General features: G+C 40.7%; 1 protein-coding gene across 1 annotated transcript in view; it reads right to left on the bottom strand.

Moving 5' to 3' along the window:
* The window catches only part of AMPH (amphiphysin), a 210,082-nt gene extending 187,540 nt beyond the window's left edge, over positions 1 to 22,542 (bottom strand). The window contains 1 exon segment of the mRNA XM_052638380.1: positions 22,474 to 22,542. Within this exon segment, the coding sequence (XP_052494340.1) occupies positions 22,474 to 22,542 (69 nt within the window).
* Between the last annotated feature and the right edge of the window lie 4,180 nt (positions 22,543 to 26,722).

Genomic DNA, 26,722 nt, shown 5'->3' with positions numbered 1-26,722 from the left:
TTGCTCTTATTGTTTAGTTGGTAAGTCATGTCCAACTCTTTGTGACCCCAAGACTGTAGCCCACTAGGCTCCTCTGTCCACAGATTTTCCAGGCAAGAATACTGGAGTGGGTTGCCATTTCCTTCCCTAGGAGATCTTCCCCACCCAGGGGTTGAACCCACATCTCCTGCATTGGCAGGCCGATTCTTTATCACTGAGCCACCAGGGAAGCCCCAAGAAATTTTATCATCCCTTAAATAACAGATCAAAATAATTTTTTTTATAAGGCTTTGTTTACATAAATTAGGAGTTTGGGTTAACATATACACACTACTACATACAAAACAGATAATCAATAGCACCTACTATATAGCATAGGAAACTACACTCAGTATTTTGTAATAACCTATAAGTGAAAAGAATTTGAAAATGAATGTGTGTGTGTGTGTGTAACTGAATCTCTATGCTGTACACCTGAAGCTAGCATAACATTGTAAATCAACTATACTTCAATAATAATAATAATTCTTTTAAAGACATGAGGAGCCTGGCGTCATGGAGGCCATGTGTTACACATCTATGTTAAAATAAGCACGATAACAGGGCTAACCTGGAGGAACACAGTTAATCTAAGTTTTCAAGGCTTCAAGGCACAAGGACCATGACCAAACCAAAACACGACTGGGCACCTGGATGCCAGTAGTTCCAGCATCCACTAAATACTTCATTATCCTTCTTGCTCTTCCAGGAGTTCTGTGAAAATGTTTGAGCCAAAGGAGTTCCTTAATACTTTATAGACTAATTGGTATTTAAGCTATTAAGGTCACAGATCTTCTTGAGAATCTGATAAAAACTATGGGGAACCAGGGGCAAAAAGCATAAAATGTTGCATATATTTTAAATCCTAAGTAATACTCAATAGTTCTTAACTACAGAACTATAAAACCATTAAGAGGAGTCTGAAACCTTTTCTTTAAACAGACTAATAGATTGTAGGTATACACTTATCTACTATAAAGCTAAAGACTAATTCCTTTAATAAATGTGCTAACACTAGCTATCTCCTACTACTTGTCTTAGTTTTAAAACTACTTGTCTTAGTTTTAAAAATGGAGAAATAAGATAATTATTACCTAACAGAATCCATTTCATATGAAATATATGTTTTGAAACATTCAGTAACTGCACATGTAAATGTAAAATACAGAATATTTTTGCTTTTAACTTAACTTTTTATCCTATCCAATTTAAAAGACAATAGAATAAAGCAATAATTATAAATTTCACTCATGGATGTCCAATACATACAGATGTAATTTGTTTGACAACTACAGCACAAAAGGGAAGAAGACATGGAACTCTGTGAGAGCAAAGTTTTCTATACTATTGAAATTAAGTTCACTTCAATCTGAATTAATTATGGGCTTCCCTTGTGGCTCAGCTGGTAAAGAATCGTCCTGCAATGCAGATTCTGGGTTTGATCCCTGGGTTGGGAAGATCCCCTGGAGAAGGGAAAGGCTACCCACTCCAGTATTCTGACCTGGAGAATTCCCTGGACTGTATAGTCCATGGGATCACAAAGAGTCAGACACGACTGAGTGACTTTCACTTTCAATCTGAATTACACTGCTATAAATTAAGATGCTAACTGTGGGATTTCCCTGGTGATGCAGTAGTAAGAATGTGCCAATGCAGAGGACACGGGTTCAATCCCCGGTCCAGGAAGATTTCACATACCAAGGGGCAACTAAGCCCATGCACCACAACTGTGGAGCCTGAGCTCTAGAGCCCTTGAGCAGCAACTACTGAGCCCACATGCCCTAACAACTAAAACCTGATCCCTCTAGGACCCATGCTCTGCAACAGGAGAAGCCCCCACTGTGAGAAGCCCCCACCATGAGAAGCCCACATATCACAAGTATAGAGTAGCCCCTGTATGCTACAAGTAGAGAAAGCCTGCGTGCACCAATGAAGACCCAGCATAGTTATAAATAAATAAATAAACATTTCTCTTAAAAATCTAAGTTTTTTGCTTAAAAAAAAAAAAAGATGTTAATTGTAATTCCAGGCAAACCACTAAGAAAATAATTCAAAAAATATAGTAGAAGAAACAAGGGAATTAAAATGGCACAGTACAAAATGTCTATTTAACAGAGAGAAGGCAGTGATGAGGAATCAAGGAACAAAAATAAATATATTACAGTTGGCTGACATAAATCCCAATTTGTCATTAACTACATTAAATGTAAATAAGTTAAGCACTCTAAAAGGCAAAGATTGAAAGAATGGATTAAAAAAAAAAAAACTCAGCTATATACTGTCTACAAGAGACACAAATTAGATTCAAAGACACAAATGAGTTAAGAGCCCAAGGATGGAAAAGATAGACCATGCAAACAATAACCAAAAGAGAGCTGGAGTGGTTATGCAAATAGCAGACAAGATAGACTTTTAGACAAAAATTGTTACTAGACACAAAGCGGGACATTTTATAGTGGCAAAAAGGTCAATTCATAAAGAAGCCATACGAAATATAAACATTTATGCACCTAACAAAATGTGTAAAGCAACAATTGACAAAACTGAAGAGAAGAATAAACAATTCAAAAATAATAGTGGAAGACTCCACTACCTCACCTTCGGTAATGGACAGAACAATTAAACAGAAAACCAGTAAGAAAATAGAGGGTATGAACAACACTAATATCAGTGGTCCTAGCACACATCTATCTATAGGTCACTTCACTCAACAGCAGATTACAATTCTTCTCAAATGCCCATGGTATATCCTCCAGGACAGATCACATGTTAGGCTGTAAAACAAAGTCCAACGAATTTTTTGCAGTTTTATTGAGATGTAATTGACATAACATTGTGTAAGTTTAAGGTATGCAACATAATGATTTGATATATGTATGTACAAATGGTTCCTGACTTAGGCCAGTTCAACTTACAATTTTTCAACTTATCTGGGTGCAAAAGTGATACCCATTCAGTAGAAAATATACTTCAAATTTTGAATTTTTACATTATCCTGGACTAAGCAATATCTGGTACAATATAGGCATACCTCAGAGGTAGTGTGGGTTCAGTTCCACAATAAGGTGAATACTGCAGGAAAGCTAGTCATAGAGATTGTTAGGTTTCTTGGTGCATATAATGGGCTTCCCTGGTGGCTCAGATGGTAAAGAATCTGCCTACAATGTAGGAAGCCTAGGCTCAATCCTTGGGTTGGGAACATCCCCTGGAAAAGGCCATGGCAACCCACTCCAGTATTCTTGTTTGGAGAATCCCCATAGACAGAGGAGCCTAGCAGGCTGCAGTTCATGGGGTTGCAAGGATCAGACACGACTGAGTGACTAAGCACAAGTTCATATAAAAGTTCAGAACACTTGTCTACACTACACTTTGCCTAAATACGGGTTCAACAGCTTACATCTAAAAAAATCTACATATATACCTTAATTAAAAAATGTGTTATTGCTAAAAAATGCTAACCATCATTTGATCCAGCAGTAAGTCATCCAGCAGTCTTTTTGCTGATAAAGAGTTAGAACTACTGCAAGAATTACCAAAATGTGACACAGATACATGGAGAGCAAATGCTGTTGGGAAAATGGTGCCAATAGACCTGCTTAATGCAAGGGTACAACAAACCAACTTGCAGAAAACACCATATCTGGGAAATGCAGTAAAGCCAAGCACACACACACAAAATAAGGTATTTTATTTAAAATAAGCTGTCTCATGATGCTGGGCAGCAGCAGTGAATGCAGCTCTGAGCAGCCATGAGATCAAGAGGGGGACCAATACACTTACAGCCACTCTGTACCCAGACAACCTTCCCATTACTTTCAGTAGAGAACTCATTGTTTTGGGGTGAAATGTCCTATAGATATCCATTAGGTCTAACTGGTCTATTGTATCATTTAAAGTTTGTGTTTCTTTGTTAATTTTCTGTTTAGTTGATCTATCCATAGGTGTGAGTAGAGTACTCAATAAATTACATGAGATATTCAACACTGTATTTTAAAATAGGTTTTACATTATGTGATGTTGCCCAACTATGGACAAAGGTAAGTGTCCTGAGCATATTTAACGTAGCTTAGGCTAAGCTATGATATTTGGTAGGTCAGGTGCACAAAATGCATTTTCAACCTAGGATATTTTTAACTTATGCTGAATTTATCAGGACATATGTCAAGGAAGATCTGTACTTTAAAATGATTACCACAATAAGTTTATTAACATCCATCATGTCACATAGTTACAATTTTTTTGTTTTTGTTTTTGTTTTTGGTTTTTTTTTTTTGTTTTTTTTTTTTAATTTTGAAATCTTTAATTCTTACATGTGTTCCCAAACAGGAACCCCCCTCCCACCTCCCTCCCCATAACATCTCTGTGGGTCATCCCCATGTACCAGCCCCAAGCATGCTGTATCCTGCGTCAGACATAGACTAGCGATTCAATTCTTACATGATAGTATACATGATAGAATGCCATTCTCCCATATCATCCCACCCTCTCCCTCTCCCTCTGAGTCCAAAAGTCCGTTATACACAGCTGCGTCTTTTCTCCTGTCTTGCATACAGGGTCGTCATTGCCATCTTTCTAAATTCCATATATATGTGTTAGTATACTGTATTGGTGTTTTTCTTTCTGGCTTACTTCACTCTGTATAATCGGCTCCAGTTTCATCCATCTCATCAGAACTGATTCAAATGAATTCTTTTTAACGGCTGAGTAATACTCCATTGTGTATATGTACCACAGCTTTCTTATCCATTCATCTGCTGATGGACATCGAGGTTGTTTCCATGTCCTGGCTATTATAAACAGTGCTGCGATGAACATTGGGGTACATGTGTCTCTTTCAATTCTGGTTTCCTTGGTGTGTATGCCCAGCAGTGGGATTGCTGGGTCATAAGGGAGTTCTATTTGCAATTTTTTAAGGAATCTCCACACTGTTCTCCATAGTGGCTGTACTAGTTTGCATTCCCACCAACAGTGTAGGAGGGTTCCCTTTTCTCCACACCCTCTCCAGCATTTATTGCTTGCAGATTTTTGGATCGCAGACGAAATTTTAAGATCTACTCTCTCAGCAACTTTCAAATATAGAGTACAGTATTGTTAATTTCGGAGAAGGCGATGGCACCCCACTCCAGCACTCTTGCCATGGATGGAGGAGCTTGGTAGGCTGCAGTCCATGGGGCTGCGAAGAGTCGGACACGACTGAGTGACTTCACTTTCACTTTTCACTTTCCTTCGCTGGAGAAGGAAATGGCAACCCACTCCACTGTTCTTGCCTGGAGAATCCCAGGGATGGGGGAGCCTGGTGGGCTGCCGTCTATGGGGTCACATAAAGTCAGACACGACTGAAGTGACTTAGCAGCAGCAGTAGCAGCATTGTTAATTTAACCACAGTCAGCATATTGAACATTACATCCCCATAACTTATTTGTCTTATAGCTGCAAGGTTGTACCTTTTGACCACTTTCACCCAATTCCCCCATTCTCCATCCCTTCAACTTTAAAAAAAAGTGCACAAAGTGAGAGATGCAAGTTAAGTTTTGTCTGAGGCAAAATGAGGACTATGTCCTGGGAAACAGCATTTCAAATAGCTCTGAGAACACTGCCCCAAAGAGATGGGGGAAGGTCAATATATTTTGCAAAGATTAAATCATGTGCTGCTGTAGCTGCTGACCTTCAATAGCCCCTGAAGGGAGTTTAGGATGGATATCAGAAATGAGGTACTCTGTGCCCTAGAAAAACTAGCAGAACAAGTTTTTAGATAGTTGGATATCTTCAGGAGCTGATTTTATGAGCCCAGTTCTTGCATCTCCTTATATTTATATCTAGAAAATCACTAAACTCCTTCATGGTGACATCTGCTCCTTGTGACTAGCAAAAACCTTCTGAAAAAATATGTACTTGATTCTATGTACTCTCCATTTACCAAAATCACGTCTATGGAGAGTATGGAGAGTAACTAGCCTCCAGTTAAAATAAATCAATTAATTTTTTAAAAAAGAACACAGACACAAGTTCTCAACAAAATACTTCAACAAAAATTAAACTTAGAATATGATAATCCCGTTCCTATCAAACAGGGCTTCTTCAACTAGAGACCAAAACCATCCTCTGAGTTTTGATGACACTCCCTATGAGCCATATTAAGCAATCTCATTACTATTCACTCCATAATAAAACATACAAAATCAATGTAATTATAAATAAATTTCTCAAATTTTCCCATCTCTCTCTATCACCTACCAAAAATATGCAGCAATTTTTTGACACAAACATTTCTACTTTGTGTGAACAATGCACCAGCCAGATTTATTCTAAAATTATAATGGCTTTTACAGCACCAGATTACACAGACTCCAATCCTCCATGCTGTACAACACTCCTAATAAAGAAGACATTTGGCCCTTGATGAAACATCTCTGATTTGGCCTCTACAAAACTGACTGATTTCTTTGAAACCTAAGTAGGCTATTTTAAGAATAAGGATATTTTTAAGCATTGCATAGGGCACTGTTTTTTCACCTTTCGCTCTCTGCAACATTCAAGATAAATTTAGAGTCACTAGGTGGTAGAAAGCCTTGTTGTTGTTGTTATTCAGTTGCTAAGTCATGTCTGACTCATTGCAACCCTATGGACTGCAGCACACCAGGCTCCCCTATCTTTCACTATCTCCCAGAGTTTGCTCAAACTCATGTCCCAGAAAGCCTTACTCTCTATACTATAACCCTGAAGTGGACCTAGCAGCTCATTTATGTCCGACTCTTTGCGATCCCATGGACTGCAGCCCACCAGACTCCTCCTCCTCATCCATGGAATTTTCTAGGCAAGAGTACTAGAGTGGGTTGCCATTCCATTCTCCAGGGGATCTTCCTAACCCAGGTAATGAACCCAGGTCTCCTGCATTGCAGGTAGATGCTTTACCATCTGAGCCACCAGGAAATCCCCTAGAAGCTCATACCCACCACAAAATCTCAACCAAGCCCCTTTCTCTAAAGTAGTGTACTTTGCATTCATTAAGACTTTGAATTAACTTATTAAAAAATGCATATTCTTGAGTCTTAATATGAGATTCTGGTAGGTTTTAAAATAGGCACAGGAATCTGCATTCTTAACTCACTCACTCCCCCAAATATTCTTGACTATCACGAAAACACTACCCTGGGGTACTGGATTTCTAGATTTACTCTCTAGGCTTCAAAGGAGAAATCACAGGCCAATATCAGTTCCCAGGAGAGCCCTCTCATGGACCATGTTTCATAATGCTAGTGATCCCAATGCTTACATGTATTTCCGACAGAGATGAGAAGAAAAATCTGGACACAGTTTTCTTGGAGACTCAGAGAAGAACCCACCAAACAAAGAGCAGGTGGGAAGTTCATTTTTTTGCTGTAGAAACACATAGGTTAAAAAGGAAGGATTTCTTGTATGGAGGTCTCCAATATTGAGGAATTCTAGAGTATGTGAAAGGTATCACACTGATCTAGGCTGTGCTACCACAAAATGGAGTATCCTTCCATGGCTTGGGCCATCTATGCTACCCAACTATTAGCAATCATTATTAGATAAGGGAAGAGTCGGCCTGCTACTGAAGATTCTCTTCCAAATTTAAGATTCTTCTCAAGCTGCAAATTACCTCAGATTCTTAAACTCAAGACCACAGCTTGCAATATAATCAGGTCAGTGCCTACAAAATAATTAAGGCCTCGAGCATTAATCATGTGGGTTCTCTTCTCCTCTCTCTCTCATTAAAAGTTGGGAATCCAAGTGGATTAAAACCTTTTAGTGAATGTCGCTCAGTCACGTCTGCCTCTTTGTGACCCCATGGATTATACAGACCATGGAATTCTCCAGGCCAGAATACTGGAGTGGGTAGCCTTTCCCTTCTCCAGGGGATCTTCCCAACCCAGGGAGCAAACCCAGGTCTCCCGCATTGCAGGTGGATTCTTTACCAGCTGAGCTATCAGGGAAGCCCATTCAAACCTTTTAAAGACAAACTAATCTTTCCAGACGTGCGGCATTTAAAATTTTTATAAGGACTTTAATTTCTATTTTGAATTCCTGATAGCTTCTAAGTTCCTTGGACTGCAAGGAGATCAAACCAGTCAATCCAACAGAAAATCAGTCCTGAATATTCATTGGAAGGACTGATGCTGAGCCTGAAACTCCAACACTTTGGCCACCTGATGCGAAGAGCTGACTCATTGGAAAAGACCCTGATGCTGGGAAAGATTGAAGGCAGGAGGAGAAGGGGATGACAGAGGATGAGATGTTTGGATAGCATCACCAACTCTATGGACATGAGTTTGAGCAAGCTCCAGGAGTTGGCAATAGACAGGGAAGCCTGGTGTGCTGCAGTCCATGAGGTTGCAAAGACATGACTGAGGGCCTGAACTGAACTATGATAAGAGACCCTGCTGTTTTTCAGTCGATAAGTCATGTCCAACTCTGCAACCCCATGAACCACGAACTGCAGCACACCAGGCTTGGCTGTCCTTCACTATCTACCAGAGTTTGCTTAAATTCATGTCCATTAAGTCAATGATGCTATCTAACCATCTCATCCTCTGCCATCCCCTCTCCTTTTGCCTTCAATCTTTCCCAGTATCAGGGTCTTTTATAATGAGTCAGCTCTTCACAGCAGGTGGCCAAATACTGGAGTTTCAGCTTCAGTCCTTCCAATGAATATGCAGGGTTGATCTCCTTTAGGATTGACTGGCTTTATCTCCTTGCTGTCCAAGGAACTCTCAAGAGTCTTCTCCAGCGCCACAATTCAAAAACATCAGTTCTTCAGCACTCAGCCTTCTACATGGTCCAACTCTCACATCTGTACTTGACTACTGGAAAAACCAAAGCTTTGACTATACAGACTTTTGTATGCAAATTAATGTCTTCATTTTTTAACATGCTGTCTAGCTTTGTCATAGTTTTCCTTCTTCCAAGGAGCAAGAGTCTTTTAATTTCATGGTTGCAGTCACAGTCGGCAGAGATTTTGGAGCCTGAGAAAATAAAATCTGTCACTGCTTCGACTTTTTCCCTTTCTATTTGCCATGAAGTGATGGAACCAGATGCCATGATCTTTGTTTTTTGAATGTTGAGTTTTAAGCCAGTTTTTTCACTCTCCTCTTTAACCATCATCAAGAGGCTCTTTAGTTACACAGCCATAAAAACAAATTCCCCTTGTGTATACTGCTATTGTACAAAGGGATCTTTGTATGACAGATAATTCATGTCTGAAACCAGCGTCCTGCCTCTCTATCAAGGGGGAACTTTGCCCCAGAAAGACCCTTTAACACCTGAGAGTAAAAATTGGATCACACAAAAGAGAGACTGCAACTACAAAAAGACTCTCCCAATTAGGATCCACTTCTCCACTTTGATAAATATGCAAATGGCAGAAGAGATCATTGACAAGGCCAATGCTAACAGTCAACTCTGACACTATTTTCTATAGCTCTTATTTTTATCTTATCTATTGTGAATAAGGGAGAAGGCAATGGAAACCCACTCCAGTACTCTTGCCTGGGAAATCCCATGGACAGAGGAGCCTGGTAGGCTGCAGTCCATGGGGTTGCGAAGAGTCGGACACGATTGAGCAACTTCACTTTCACTTTTCACTTTCATGCATCAGAGAAAGAAATGGCAACCCACTCCAGTGTTCTTGCCTGGAGAATCCCAGGGACGGGAGCCTGGTGGGCTGCCATCTATGGAGTCACACAGAGTCGGACACGACTGATGTGACTTAGCAGCAGCATTGTGAATAAGGGCAAGGAGTCTGATGTCTGGAATGCTCACTGACTACTATAATTCCCACACCATTATCTTACTCCTCTTGTCTGGATAACTGCAACTCGTCCTTAGAATCTTAGCTTAATATCTACCTTCTTCAGGTAGGTATGTCCAACCCTCTCACTCCAGGTGAAATCCCTAGTTACATTTTTTAAAATTTCTTTTCATTTCATAGAATTTTTAATTATTATTTTTCATTAATTACTATGTAGTTACTTTTAAGTTCAAAGGTTTATCTCTCTACCAGCTCCTGCTGGTCTATGATCAACCAAGATGTCTTTGTTGAATGCTATATTATAATGCTATTATTAGCAGCAAGTGCCTTTCAGGCATTAGATTTTTAATAAATGACTCTAAATGAATAACCAAATTTTACCAGGTTGACTTTACAATAAAATATATAGCTATTAGAATATGTACATCTAGCATGCTTTTACTCAACAAGTGTTAGGTTCCATAACAAGAATACATTTATTCACGGATCCATGTGTATTTTATTAAGTCATTATAGGCACTTTAAGATAGAAAAAAAAGTATACATACACACACACACACACATGTGCGTGTGCATGTTAAGTCACTTCAGTCATGTCCAATTCCTTGGTATCCTATGGACTGTAGCCTGCCAGGCTCCTCCTTCCATGGGATTCTCCATGCAAGAATACTGGAGTGGGTTGTCATGTCCTCCTCCAGCAGATCCTCCCTACCCAGGGATGGAATCTGCATATCTTGTGTCTCCTGCATTGGCAGGTGGGTTCCTTACCACTAGTACCACCTGGAATGCCCCATATATATATACATGTGTATACATTTTTTCAGGTTCTTCCCACTTCTGAACTAAACTGTCAAATAAATAACTATATGAGAATAAGATGAAAATGACCAAAATTGTAGCTTTTTTATTTTTATACGTCTGTTCTAAATAATTTCAGGGTAATCAAAATTAATATACTATGCATAGCAAATATTTTAAAACTAAGATCTATTCATGGCTTTATCCAACATTACTCCTCTAAAGATTCACTCAGTATATATTCAGGAAATATAATGTACTACACTTGAATGTAGATTTGAATCAATAAGAATGAAGTTTCAGCATTACTATATGAAAAGTTGACCTCTGGCTGTGTTCCCAAGAAATCGTGATTACTTTTGTGTTAATTTTACACAATGCTGTATGTAGAGTCTTACTATATATACTTTCATAGGTGAATTCCTCAAACTCTCTGATGATGGCAGTTCCATTATGTAAACAGCCATTTATCTGGAAAATTCTATCTGTAACACAAGAAATCTTTTTATCCATTATCCCATCACTGAAGCCCACAGGCTTACATATTTCCTCAGGTGTTCTATTCAGATGGCCCCTAATTTAAAGGGCTATAAAAATGGAAAGAAAAGTATATTTGAAGAGTCAAGTAGAAATTTCCAGACTTAAAAAGTCAGAACATATCATTTTTAAAAATACTCTTTGCCTTCTCAATTCATTCTATCACAAAGTACTTCACAATATTTTTTAAAACAATCTCTTTCTCTCTCACATAAACACACACATACATCTTTGAATGGACTCATGACCCAAAAGAAATTTACAGGAAAGGATGCTGAGGCTCCGCTAGGGTAGTATTCTCAAACTGCAGGCTTAAAATCAATTTGATATGTCCCTATGAGCATGTTATTAAAAACAGAAGAATGTGGACTGGCATGAATGAATTGGATGATCAGTGTTTACTGATGTCGCGTTTCCTAACTTAGGAACCGTGGCATGATGGGAAATCTTGGAGTGAGAATCTGTGTGTACGTATGCAAGTATATTTGGAAATGATAAACCCACTGATAAAGAGCTCACACATTGGGAGTTTAGGGCTGCTATGACACAGAGTGGTCATAGTTGAGTATAATCCTGGAGAAAAAGGCTTCCTGGCCCTGCCCTCTCTGTGAGAGCTATTGGGGTAGTGAGGGGGGATGCCACTGGGTTCCTGATACACTGCAGTGCTCACCCCAGGGGACAGGACTGACATCTGAAAGCTGGACTCCCTTACCATACGGCCATAGTAAAAATTAGACTTCCTTAGGGAAGGGAAACTCTCCATAGGATTTCAGAACTTATCATAAGATGGACACCAGGGAGGAGAAAGTGTATCTTCATGATATACTGGAACATTTATGTATTTTTTTGTTTGTTTGTTTTGTTTTGTTTTATTATAGTTTTTTATTTTTTTAATTTTAAAATCTTTAATTCTTACATGTGTTCCCAAACATGAACCCCACTCCCACCTCCCTCCCCATAACATCTCTGTGGGTCATCCCCATGCACCAGCCCCAAGCATGCTGTATCCTGCGTCAGACATAGACTGGCGATTCAATTCTTACATGATAGTATACATGATAGAATGCCATTCTCCCAAATCATCCCACCCTCTCCCTCTCCCTCTGAGTCCAAAAGTCCATTATACACAGCTGTGTCTTTTTTCCTGTCTTGCATACAGGGTCGTCATTGCCATCTTTCTAAATTCCATATATATGTGTTAGTATACTGTATTGGTGTTTTTCTTTCTGGCTTACTTCACTCTGTATAATCGGCTCCAGTTTCATCCATCTCATCAGAACTGATTCAAATGAATTCTTTTTAACGGCTGAGTAATACTCCATGCATAGAAACTAATGAAAATGAAAACACAACAACCCAAAACCTGTGGGACACTATAAAAGCAGTGCTAAGAGGAAAGTTCATAGCAATACAGGCATACCTCAAGAAACAAGAAAAAAGTCAAATAAATAACCTAACTCTACAACTAAAGCAACTAGAAAAGGAAGAATTGGAGAACCCCAGAGTTAGTAGAAGGAAAGAAATCTTAAAAATTAGGGCAGAAATAAAAGCAAAAGAAACAAAAGAGACCATAGCAAAAATCAACAAAGCCAAAAGCTGGTTCTTTGAAAGGATAAATAAAATTGACAAACCACTAGCCACACTCATCAAGAAGCAAAGAGAGAAAAATCAAATCAATAAAATTAGAAATGAAAATGGAGAGATCACAACAGACAACACAGAAATACAAATGGACAAATTCTTAGAAAAGTACAATTTTCCAAAACTGAACCAGGAAGAAATAGAAAATCTTAACAGACCCATCACAAGCACGGAAGTTGAAACTGTAATCAGAAATCTTCCAGCAAACAAAAGCCCAGGTCCAGACGGCTTCACAGCTGAATTCTACCAAAAATTTCGAGAAGAGCTAACACCTATCCTACTCAAACTCTTCCAGAAAATTGCAGAGGAAGGTAAACTTCCAAACTCATTCTATGAGGCCACCATCACCCTAATACCAAAACCTGACAAAGATGTCACAAAAAAAGAAAACTACAGGCCAATATCACTGATGAACATAGATGCAAAAATCCTCAACAAAATTCTAGCAATCAGAATCCAACAACACATTAAAAAGATCATACGCCATGACCAAGTGGGCTTTATCCCAGGGATGCAATGATTCTTCAATATCTGCAAATCAATCAATGTAATTCACCACATTAACAAATTGAAAAATAAAAACCATATGATTATCTCAATAGATGCAGAGAAGGCCTTTGACAAAATTCAACATCCATTTATGATAAAAACTCTCCAGAAAGCAGGAGTAGAAGGAACATACCTCAACATAATAAAAGCTATATATGACAAACCCACAGCAAACATTATCCTCAATGGTGAAAAATTGAAAGCATTTCCCCTAAAGTCAGGAACAAGACAAGGGTGTCCACTTTCACCGCTACTATTCAACATAGTTCTGGAAGTTTTGGCCACAGCAATCAGAGCAGAAAAAGAAATAAAAGGAATCCAAATTGGAAAAGAAGAAGTAAAACTCTCACTGTTTGCAGATGACATGATCCTCTACATGGAAAACCCTAAAGACTCCACCAGAAAATTACTAGAGCTAATCAATGAATATAGTAAAGATGCAGGATATAAAATCAACACACAGAAATCCCTTGCATTCCTATACACCAATAATGAGAAAGTAGAAAAAGAAATTAAGGAAACAATTCCATTCACCATTGCAACGAAAAGAATAAAATACTTAGGAATATATCTACCCATTTATGTATTTTTAAAAAATCATTTGAGTACTTTTTAAATGGGACCTAATTTTATACTCCAAGTGGACCATATTATTTATACAAGCAGTTCAGATATTTTAAGTTGTATTGGTTCATAGACAAGCTGACTTTTAAAGTATGATTTATGGAAAACACATACAATATGCTATGTTGCAAAGGATAATGATGACTTTGTATAAAGTTAAAATCTCAGTCCCTACAGTTCTGATTCTCTATTATATTCGTTCCTGGGGAAAGAAGGATGATGCACATAAGCATGCTTGTGTAAAAAAAAACAAAAGAAAATGAAGAAGGCAACCTTACTCTCAAGAATGCCCTCAAAATTATTTTTAATTCTGTCAGTTCATTATACAGCCAGAGAAAATTATCTTAGTAGAAGCAAAGGTATATGTCATACAATGTGGAACTGGACAACAAAGTCTTCAGATGATCTTAAAAGGGGAAACCCTATAAGTGCCTCAGAGACTCAGTCTCTAAAGAGTCCTCAAATGTAAACATGGTCATATAAGCTACCCTTCCACAGAAAAGGCTCTGGTCCCAGGTAAGTTCTCCTGATCAGAGCAAGGTATTTCTTCTCTCACTCAATCTGCATAAATAAAATAAACACAGGCACATGCTCACCAGTACAGGCACATGCAAGCACCATTTATAGGTCTCCCTTTGAGAACAAACCTAAATGCGAGCATCTGGAAAGCAAGAATTTTTTTTTTTAAACCCACAAAGTCACATAATTTGCCATGCACAGAGACTACATTGCTTTTCTTGCCATATCACACAATCAATATTGGACTGAACCACAGGATTCTTTCTATCAATATCTGTTTGACCCATAAAACTAAGAATTTAGCACAGTTCAATGTAGAGGAAAGCAACTCTGAATATTCATTGGAAGGGCTGATGCTGAAGCTCCAATACTTTAGCCATCTGATGTGAAGATCCAACTCATTGGAAAAGACCCTGACGCTCCGAAAGATCAAAGGCAAAAGGAGAAAGGGGCAGCAGAGAATGCGATGGGTAGATAGCATCACCAACTGAATCGACATGAATTTGAGCAAACTTCAGGAGAAAGTGAAGAATAAGGGAGCCTAGTGTGCTGCAATCCATGGGGTGGCAAAGAGTCAGACATTACTTAACGACTGAACAACAACAAAACCTAATATTTATGGAGTTCCATCCATCTTCGAAACTCTTAATTTTATTTTATATACTATCTTCACAAAATGACAGTTCAAATGGCAATGATACACAGTGAAAACTTTATCATAATTGCACAAAAGTCAGAGAAAGAATAATGTAGGTGGATGCTTTCAGGCAATGTGTTTGCAGAGGTGGAAAGTAAACTAGCAAGAAAACACAATGTCAAATAATACATCATTGCTGCATACATACAATTCACGATACATTTGGTCCTTCCCCTCAAGCATCTACAATTTACTCGGGAAGATACAATGCATGAAAAAAACTCCACCTAAGACTATTATATAACAGTCACTCACGGCAGATAAACTAGCACAAAGACTATAGAACAGTACATGTCCCTAGAGTTTATATAATGTAACTCTCTTATTGGGCTTCCCTCATAGCTCAGTTGGTCGCCTGCAATGCAAGCGACCCTGGTTCCATTTCTGGGCTGGGAAGATCTGCTGGAGAAGGGATAGGCTACCCACTCCAGTATTCTTGGGAACACTGGAGGGAAGCCTTTGTGGCTCAGCTGGTAGAGAATCTGCCTGCAATGCGGGAGACCTGGGTTTGCTCCTTGGGTTGGGAAGATCCCCTGGAGAAGGGAAAGGCTACCCACTCCAGTATTCTGGCCTGGAGAATCCCATGGACTATAATTCCACGGACTGAGCAACTTTCACTTTACTTTCACTTTCACTCTTTTTAATACTAAAATCTAATACTGCAAGAGGCTAGTATCAGAACATACCAAAAGCCTCCCTCCTTACTAGAGTCACATTAAAAAAAATGTTTGAACGCATGCTCAGTTGCTTCAGTCAGGTCAGACGCTTTTCAACCCTATGGACTGTCACCTGTCAGGCTCCTCTCTCCATGGGGATTCTCCAGGCAATAACACTGGAGTGGGTTGCCATTTCCTCCTCCAGGGGATCTTCCCAACCCAAGGACTGAACCCGTATCTCATGTCCTGAATTAGCAGGCAGGTTTTTTACCACTAGTGCCATCTGGGAAGCCAGTTTTAATCTTAAAAAATGTTTGAACTGCACCACCAACTTAAATATTGCATAGAGGTCAAGGAGGGTTAAGACCAAATAAAGGTCACTGGATTTCACAAATGAATAAAGATGGACAAAAAAATCCCAGAGAGATCAAATACTTAAGTAAAAAAGGCCTCTGAAAAAACAGGCAAACTGACTGTATTATTTACATCCATTTCCTCCCAAGACCCTTGCAAGAAAAATGACAACAAAGGAATAAAAAAAAAGGTATGAACATACATGGATAAAAAGAGAAGAGGCGTTACTAGTGGACGAGAGAGCTCAATACATTTTACAGAAGCAAAAAAGTAGACACAAGAATGGAAACAATTCAGCCAAATAGAGACAAGTACTTTCTAGAAGTGCCTGTTTAGGCAACCCATGAAAAAGCAGCCAATTCTCACGAGTCACAAACACACTCCACCTTAGAACCTGGATCCACCAAGAAGTGCAAAAAGTGAGGATAAAGCACAACACTGACAATGGGGAACAGTTTGAAAGCCTGGGATTATAGAATATATGGGCCTTCAAGTCCCTTCCTCAACCCCAACATTGGCGAGGAAAGACCCAGGATGACAGCTGTGTAGCAGGCTTAGAAAAAAATCAGCCCAGCTTACAGTAAAAGGGCAGAGACGACAAACTGACGGAGTTTGGGGGAGGGGGTCCTTCAGTAGAAGAACATAATTGCATTATCTGATTTTACTGAACCCTTGATTATAATGTTGTTGTTATTCAGTCGCTCAGTCACGTCTGACTCTTTGCAACCCCATGGACTGCAGCACCACAGGCTTCCCTGTCCTTCACCATCTCCTGGAGCTTGCTCAAACTCATATATATTGAGTCAGTGATGCCATCCAACCATCTTATCCTCTGTTGTCCCTTTCTCCTCCTCCCTTCAATCTTTCCCAGCATCAGGGTCTTTTCCAGTGAGTCGGCTCTTTCCATCAGGTGGCCAAAGTATTGGACCTTCAGTTTCAGCATCAGTCCTTCCAATGAATATTCAGGATTGACTTTCTTTGGGATTGACTGGTTTGATCTCCTTGCTGTCCAAGGGACTCTCAAGAGTCTTCTCCAACATCACAGTTCAAAAACATCAATTTTTCAGCGCTCAAACTTCTTTATGGTCCAACTCTCACATCCATACGTGATTAGTGGAAAACCATAGCTTTGACTATACGGACCTTTGATACAATATTGGTAGGCATTTAACAGATCTGATGAAGCAAGAACAAACAACTCTACATAGCTCATAGAAAAATAAGCAAACAGAAATAAGGCTATGATTAACTCTAGGAAAATAAAAAACTACATGGAAAATCTAATCTTCTGATAAGGCTTCATAAAAATTTTAAACTTCATTTCATCCAAGGGCGCCATTAAGAAAGAAAAACACAAGCCACTTTCTGGGAGAACACCTTCACAGAATGTCTATCTGAGGAAGGACTCATATACTAAATATATAAAGAACTTCTACAAGTCAATAAGGAAACAACAAGCAACCCAAATAAAACACAGACTTGAATAAACACTTTGCAAAAGAAGATATCAAAATAACCAATATGTACAATAAAAGGTGTTCATCAGGAAAATGATGGTAAAGGAATTTAAAATGTATGAACATAGAAAAAGACAACAGGTGAGGCATGAAGGTTGAGAGTTATCTGGTGTGATAGAAATGTTCTGTGTGATAGCTATACAGAGATCCATATACACAAAAATCAACAAAGGCTGAATACTTAAGATGTGTGTGTTATAGTCAACAAACATTATACTTTCTTTTGATCTTATCAATTAGGCTTTTTAAAGCTTTTTTATTTTACATTGGAGTATTGTTGATTAACAACATTGCGTTAGTTTCAGCTGTACGATAAAGTGATTCAGTTATACATGTACAAACACCTATTCTTTTCCATACTTTACCATTTTAAAAATATAATCCTCAGCAATCAACTATTTTTGCTATATTATTAGGGGATATGGAAGTAGAAGGAAGAATGTATGAGAGCTAAATCTTTACCTATTTCACCGAATATGAAAGGATAGATTCAGAAGTAGTTTTAAGTATAATTTGAGAGGCACTGTGATTAATGATAGCTGCCTCTGGGGAAACAAGATTGGTGGTTGAGGAGAGAGGAGACAGGGGACTGCTATTTTTCATAATAAGCCTTTCATTAATATTTTATTTTTTAAACTGTGGATGTATTTGATAAGAAATTTTAAATGAATATTAAATTATTAACTATGTGATTATTTACACAAACATGGGACAGGAAAGCTTTTTAATTATACCCCAGTGGACACCTTTTATTTTGCCAGCCCAGCACCCATTCCGTTTTCTGTCCTCTGATTCTCCCTCCTCCACGAGCATGGCATATGTTCTAGGGGACATTTCTTCACCCCAGCTTCCACAGAAGCCTGTGATTCAGGCCCAGTCCAACTCATGGCCCTGGCCCTTGGCCAGAGATTTCTTTCTTCCAGGGTGAGGAACAAGCCCCAAGTTGGGCTGGTGAGGGCTATCCTGAGTTATCCGTAAATAGTGACATGCTCTTGCCTAGAGCTGCTGGCAGCCATCTTGCCACCAAAAGAGAAGAACCTGCCAAAGAATGGGGCTGATTAGATGGCTGCAGAGATGAGAGGTAGGGAGAAAACACCTGAGCCCTGATGTCTGTGGTTGAATCCCTGCTTCCATGCAGGCCTGATATGTGTCCACCGCTGCCCCTTTCCTAATTATAAGAGGCAGTACCGTGTAATCAAGAAGCACTGGACTGCTTGGGTTCAAACTTCAGCTTTACTGCATACTGTGTGACCTTGGGCATGTAACTTAATCTCGTCTTCATCTATAAAACAGGGATAATAATAGTACCTAACTCCACAGAATCAAATGAGTTAACATATATAACAGAAATGTGTACATATATTTTTAAATACACATATATAAGAATATATATATGTTCATAGTTTAAAAAAGCACATATTGTATTTGTACTCATTTAAATTTATATGTGCAAGAACTATATTTTTATTTTTAGTAATTAAATCCTTTTTTTTCCTTAAGCCAGTTTGAACTAGTTTTCTGACATTTACAAGTGGCAGGATCCTAAGTAATTCAACATCCAAAAGAGGAAACCACACAAAATCAATTGATAGATTTAAGCAAATACAAAATAAATAAATAAATGTAACACAAACATAAATATGCTCCATAGCAGGAAAAAATGCTCAAAAGTTAAAAAAGTAAATAGAAAGGAAGAAATAATATTTGTAACCTTTAGAATTGATAGTTTCTGCCCTTACAAATAACAAGATGGAGATGCTATACGAAATGGGCAAAATTATAGAAACAAAACTCACAGATTAAAAAAACTAATACAAAAAATGTTAGACCTTTAAAAAATAAAACCAAGAAAAAGAATAGCAAGAGTTTTTTCCAATTATGTATCTGAAGAATGTTTTAAATTTTAGTATCTTCTAATGGCAAAGTCTCAGAGATTGCTGGTGAGAATGTAAATTGATTCAACCTTTCTGAAAGGCAATCTAACTATGATAAAAATAAGCATAACTTTGACAGAATAATTCTTCTAGGAATTTATTTAAGGAGATACTTGAATGTGTAGCAACATTTCCCTGTAAGTTTTCTCACTTATTTGCATTTATATTCAGAAACAATGGAAACTGAATGTCCAAAAATAGGGGATTCACTAAAATGCATACATTCCAATACTGTTCAGTCACTTAAAATCATGATGGAAAATATGTACATCTACTGAAAAATATTCATGATTATTAAATGAAATAAACAGGTTACAAAATCTTATAGGATGGATCTGTTTTAGTTGTATAAATACATACATATACAAGAGGAAAAAATCTACTGGGACACACATCAAACAATTGTGAGTCTCTGAGTGGTAGAATTTATGAGTGTTCTAATTTGTTGGTGGTTTTTTCCCCCCTTATATATGTATTTCACTTTTTTTTTTCTCCAAAGAAACTTTACAGGCTTTCAATTAAAAATACTATATTAAATTCATAGAAAGCCATAAGTTACCTGAAAGAGTAGTTTGTCATGCATTTGGAGGGAAAATGCATGCAAGCTGTTAGGTGGATCAAAAATGATGAGAACGTGAGAGAGTGGACTCTTTTGAGAAAATTTGTGGTAAAAACCAGGAACAAAGAGTCTCAAGAACATACATGGCACATAGTTACTACAACAGAGCATCTGGAGAAGAGCAGGAGACTGAAGATGCAAAAAGAAGGCATCACTGGAGGAGATGTCTAATGAACCCATCAATAGCGGCACACGTCGTTTTCCACTGTCCAGAGGCTACTGTTTGGGCTTGGCTGGACTGCCTTACCTGGATGTGCACATGCTCTTTTCCCATACACTGAACAGGCTCAGTAGGGGGTGCAGGACTTACCCAGGGCCAGAACCCACTCTCTCAGCCTCTTGGTGCCTTAATCTTCTAAACTAGGTACAACAGGCACTTTTCATCAGCAGCTTTCTCCAGGGGAGAAATCAGGACACTTGAAGCCCTGCTCAAAGCTTCCCTAGATCACTGTGATCAACCACCAGCCACAACTGCAATCATAACACACACTTGACCTTAGTAACGCAACAGTGAGTTTTCAACAATTTATAAGGGCTTGCATGCTAAGTCAGATTACATTTTCTTTTCAGTTATTTCTGGCATATTAACAGCTGGTGACCTAGATTAAGAAATAATTTAATATGTTAAAAGGCAGACTGTATCACTGAATTCCTTCACAGATGGAAAGTGGATTCAATGAAAAGCTTCAGACCCAAAATTCAAGTAATTACTTGGAAGGAGGGAGAGGGTGGGGTGGAATATCTACCAGTGGATAAAATGAAGTATGGAAAAATGATGACAAAACCTAACCAGGTTCCCAGCAGATTCTGGCTACGTTCTGGACACGCAGCCAGGGACTGGAAGCAGGCAGGAAGCCTTGCTAATTCAGCAGCTAAAGGAGTGGCAGGAGGATCACTGGTGGTTCAGGATAAGCTTGGGTAGATATTAAAAGAAATACAATCCTCTTACTGCATTGAGAGCCTGGATGTGTGAAGGGAGGGACTAAAGGCAGCCACCAAGCCTCTGAGAACACAGAGAGGCAAAGGGATCAGTGCCCCCCTTCAGCTCAGTTCCTGGCGGTCAGTGGGAATTGGGGGGCAGTCTAAGACAGGGTCTGCAGAGGGAAATTCACTGCCACAGTGAGCAACGCGGCAAATCTGACTTCCAGTAAAACAGGAAACCGCTAAACACCCAGAATCCCAGGGACAGAAAATACTTCCACGTGAAAGAGAACACAGTTCAACGGACACAAACCACGGGACTTATTAGCTGGTGTCAATTTTCAAGCACAATGCTTAACATACAATATGAATGTCCTCTGCAAGGGACACAAATGAAGACCTCAGTGCTGGCAAGGTCTTGGTGACAAGCAGTAGGCAAGGGAAGCCAGGCAAGCCCAATGCATGGAACAGTACCTCCCCAACTGTTGGGCGCTGGACTTGACGTGGACCTGCCATTCATTTGTACCCATCTCTCGGGGAAAAAAATAATTGACTGTGACCGAGCCTGAGGGGCTTGTGAAACACCAAGGAACCCAACTGGACCTTTTTTTTTTTTAATGCAGTAAAACGCCCTCCTCTATGCAGAAATGTGCAGAGAATTGTTAGGTTCGGGTCATATTTATCGTTGACCTTCCAGAGAAGGGCACTGGCGTCAAAAGGGATACACGTGTAACAGAGACCCCTCAGAAAAAGAAATAAAAAGCAAAGAAAAAGAAGTTGTGTATCTAGATCTCGGTTTTGAACTTCAGGATTCACTTCACTGCACTGTATTAAAGCCGTTGGGTTTGAGCGGTCAGCCCTCTTGATCCAAACAGATTTGAGAGGTGTAGCTTCTGTGCGAAATCGCTCTTGCCTGCTGCACCCAAGTAGCCAGAAATCCCGCCGGAGGAACTACAGCGCCGCAAGCTCCCGCCGGGACCCGCGAGCCGCCTGCGGGAGCGAGGGGAGCTGGCGCCGGGAGCGAGATGCGCTCCGCTCTGGGAGCCGCGGGCGACCCGCCGCACCTGCCTCAGCTCGTGCCCGGCGCCCGCCCAGCCGCGCAAGGGGAGAGGGAGCCGGGAGACCCGGCCCACCCCGCGCCTCCGGGGACCGGGTCTGCGCGCCCCCGACTGCCGGTTGCCGCCTTGCTGCAGTGGCTGCGGCGGAGGGCAGGGCGTCCCCGCGACCCCGGCCCCGGCCCGGCCTCCTGCGCTCCCCCGGCCAGCTCGGCCCTGCCTGCCCGAGTCCCCACCACCCGGCCTGCCGCGCGCTTCTGACCTTTTCTTGCGCGCGGTTGAGTCGCTTCTGGACGTTCTTGGCGAAGATGCCCGTCTTGATGTCGGCCATGGCTGCGGGTGCGCGGAGGCTGCGAGGAGCGGAGCGGGCGGCGAGGAGGAGCGGGAGACGAGGAGGAGGAGGAGCAGGAGGAGCGGGAGAGGCGGCGAAGAGCCGCCGAGCGCCAGGAGGGGTGAGGGAGGGGCGCGCCGGCGGGGACCCGCTTAAAGCGACAGAGCGGAGGCGGGACGCGCTGGCCCTGGCTGTGACCCGGGGCGGGGTGGCGCGCGAAAGAGTCAGAAAGCCCAGAGAGTGCCCACAGTGAGGGAAGAGGAGGTCTGGTGCAGAAAGGAAAGGAAGCCAGCGGCGACCCCAGGGCCCTCAGCAGCTCCCGGGTTCTTTTAAGGAGGAGTTCGTGGTAGAGAAGGATGAGAGGGGCCCAGTTCTCTCCAGCAAAAAAAAAAAAAAAAAAGAAAGAAGAAAAAAACGGTTGGAGAGAGGAGAACCCCGGGAATGTGGAACTGGAGCACCTCTGGGATGGAAAGGATTGGGCTGGTCTCCCAGAAGTTCCAGCTGGACCACCCAGGGCAGAAGGCGCACCCCTGGATTATCTGTGTGTCAGGAACACACTCGCCTCTGGCAACCTTAACAGGGATTCACCATCCTTAGTACACTTAGCAAGAGTAAGCTTAATAGGGATAAACTTATCCTATATGTACCCAGAGCTCCTGAAGTCTCTGAAGGAAGGTCCAACTATTCCTATTCATTTCTCTCTGAGAGTGTGTGGAGAGTAAGGCACGCCGGCTGGTAAACAGGCCAGAAGAGAATCAGGCACCAGGAATTCTGTGAGTTCCAGAGAGCATCTCACTGCACCTCTGGAGTAAACAGGTTGGCAGCACCCATGAACTGCCCCTGGATATCCACTCCTGGGGTAGTCCCCTCACCTTGATTCTAGAAGGCCCTGCAACCTGGCTTTCACTAATAAGATAGGTGTAAGTACACTGTGCCAATTCCAGGCCTACACCTTGAGAAACCAGGCAGGTTTTGCTCCTACTATAAAGCTTCAGCTACCCTGCTGTAAAAAGGCCCTTGGAGTTCAGTTCATTTGCTCAGTCGTGTCCAACTCTTCGCAACCCCATGAAGGGCAGCTCGCCAGGCCTCCCTGTCCATCACCAACTCCCAAGAGTTTACCCAAACTCATGTCCATTGAGTCGGTGATGCTATCTAACCATCTCATCTTCTGTCGGCCCCTTCTGCTCCTGCCTTCAATCCTTCCCAACATCAGGGTCTTTTCAAATGAATCAGCCCTTCACATCAGGCGGCCAAAATATTGGAGTTTCAGCTTCAATATCAGTCCTTCCAGTGAACACCCAGGATTGATTTCCTTTAGGATGGACTGGTTGGATCTCCTTGCACCCTGTAAAGCTTCAGCTACCCTGCTGTAAAAAGGCCCTTGGAGAGACTCCATGGAAAGGGAGAAGCCCTGAGATTACTTGGACGGGGAGCAAAACCCAAATTTCCCTGCATCTCAGCTGAGACCAGCCTCCTGGAGACACACTGGCTGAAAGCAGCCACACAAGAAGTCATGAGCAAGACCAGCAAGAGAACTGCCCAGCCAATCCTAGCCAAGAATGTGGAATGGTGAGCAAGAAAAAAAAAAGATAGTGGGTTTGTTACTGAATGCCAGTTCATGTGGCTGACACACAGTGAGGCCAAGCAAACCAAAATGTCAGAGTTTGGAGCAGAGAAAGGTTTACTGCAGGGCCACAGAAGGAGGGTGGTAGGTGGTTCAGGAGAAAGGTGGGTAACTCGTGATTCCCTAAATCCCCTAAATCCTCAACTCTTTGAAGGAGTTTCAGCAAAACATTTTAAAGGCAAGGTGAAGGAGCAGCATGGGTCATTGTTGCAAACTTCTTGGTGTCAGAATCCTTTGTTCTTGCAGCTGTCCCTGGAGTTCAATTCAAGGTGGTCCTGTAAACTTCCAACTAGACAAATGTTTTTCTCTGTTCTGCGATTTTTTAATATTTATATGAACGCGAAAATGACCCTTAAAGTTCAGAGCCTTGAAAATGGTATATCCTGTACATTTCAGGCTATAGGCAACATTCTTAACATTAAGCAAAAACCAGAGAATACAAATTTTAGAAGAAACAGATTCAGTATGGAGTCAGATTTGTTCTTCCCAAATACAGTTATAAGCCACTAACTTTTGGGATAGTTTGTTACTGAAATACCTATTCACTTGGGTCTTGTTTCCTTAGGCTTCCTATTTATCCCAGTTTGCCTGGGAATGAAGGAGTTTCCAGGACATAGGATTTTCAGTGCTAAAACCAGGAAAGACCTAGGTAAACTGCTTGAGTTGACCTCCCCGTTTCCAGCATCTCAACAAAATAGGTGTTTAACTTCGGAGCAAAGAGAAACTTGATTCTTCTTTTGGTTAGTATTCAATAGAAAAGGCTACTCAGAAGTTAGGAATTTTGAGTCAGGGGCTTCTGAACCTTAGCTCTGCCTCAGGATGTTGGAATATACCAGAATGTTCTGGAATATATCAGTCCATGCAGGCTCAGTGGCTTCAGTCTTGTCTGACTCTGTGACGCATTGGACTATATAGCTCACCAGGCTCCTCTGCCCATGGATTTTTCCAGGCAAGAATACTGGTGTAGGTTGCCATTTCCTCCTCCAGGGTCCCAACCTAGGGATTGAACTACCATCTCCTGCATCTCAGGCAGACTCTTTAGCTGAACCATCAGGGAAGCCCATGGTTACTCGTACTCTGAACTCCAAAGTCCCCTCGGCTCCCTTGATGGGCCTGGCTACAGCTCCCATTATAGCTGCCACTGCTTTCTCTTTGATAAGTCAAGGGACAGAGTTCCAAGCAATGAGTGTACTTTTTCTCACTTCCTTAGAGGCCAAGCTATCAGATACCACTCTCCCAGCCTTTGTCTCTCTTGGCAGTTACTCCCCAACCAAGATAAACACAATGAATATCTTTTGAAATAAAATTGCAAATGGTTAACTTTTCTTATCATTCACATGCCCAAATCTAAATCTGTAGCGTGGGTGGAAAGGCAAACTTGTCACTTCTTGATTATTCTATTTGGAATACATGCTGAGCATATTTTAAAAATTGTCATGTGCATAATGTTATCAAATCAACCAGTATCCATTTTCAGGTTGCCCTGTGGCTCATTCTAGCCACTCTGGAATATTGAGGAAGCATTTTGGGTGATACTTAACTGGTGCATTATAAATATTTGCTGGGGAAAAAATGCAAGCATGCATGAGACTAGTTCATGAGGATCTATTCTTAGCTAGTTCTTCTCCTAATTCTGTAATAATGCTACTGGAACATGGGTGGAGGGAAAGGCACTCAAACTATGCAGTGATCTTTTTCCTTGGGATAATTTTTTTAAATTATAAGTATAGTTGATTTGCAATATTGTATTAGTTTCAGGTGTACAGAAAAGTCATTCAGTTATACACACACCTGTGCGCACACACGCACATGCACACACACACATTTTTTTTCATATTCTTTTCCATTATGGTTTACCTCTGGATATTGAATATAGTTGTCTGTGCTATATGGTAGGTCCTTATTGTTGACCTATTTTATATATGTGTTTCTGTTAATCCCAAACCCCTAATTTGTCCCTCCCTCCCTCTCTCCCCTTTGGTAACTAAAAGCTTATTTTCTATGTCTGTGCATCTGTTTTCTTTTTGTACATAAGTTCATTTGTATCATTCTTTTAGATTCCACACAAGAGTGGTATCATATGCTATCTGTCTTTCTTTGTCTGGCTCACTTCACTTAGTATGCTTTTTAAACATTGTTATGCCATACAGTGGAGTCTTTTTTTGTACAAAACCTTATGAAAGACTCAAATATATTAACCAGATGCATCGTCTTGGCTTGTAAAGAATATTTAGTGCCCAGAGCTCCACCCATTAGGCAGCTTCTTTATTCCTTATGACTGTCTTTTATAAAAAATATTTATTTATCTATTTCTTTATTTACAGGTCTTAGTTGCAGCATGTGGGATCTAGATCCCTAATCAGAGATGAAAACCAGCCCCGCCGCATTGGAAGCCCAGAGTTTGAGCCGTGAGATGGCCAAGGAAGTCCCTCCCTGTGGCTGCCTTTAAGGAAGACCCTTAGAGTTACAGACTTCCCAGGTGGCACTAGTGCCAATGCAGGAGACAAAGAGGCCAGAGTTCTATCCCTGAGCCAGGAAGATCCAGGTCAGGAAGAT

This window comes from Budorcas taxicolor, chromosome 4, assembly GCF_023091745.1.
Source record: "Budorcas taxicolor isolate Tak-1 chromosome 4, Takin1.1, whole genome shotgun sequence".
Lineage (NCBI taxonomy): Eukaryota > Metazoa > Chordata > Mammalia > Artiodactyla > Bovidae > Budorcas > Budorcas taxicolor.
Note: the sequence above shows the minus strand (reverse complement) of the source record. Positions and strands in the feature narration are given on the sequence as shown.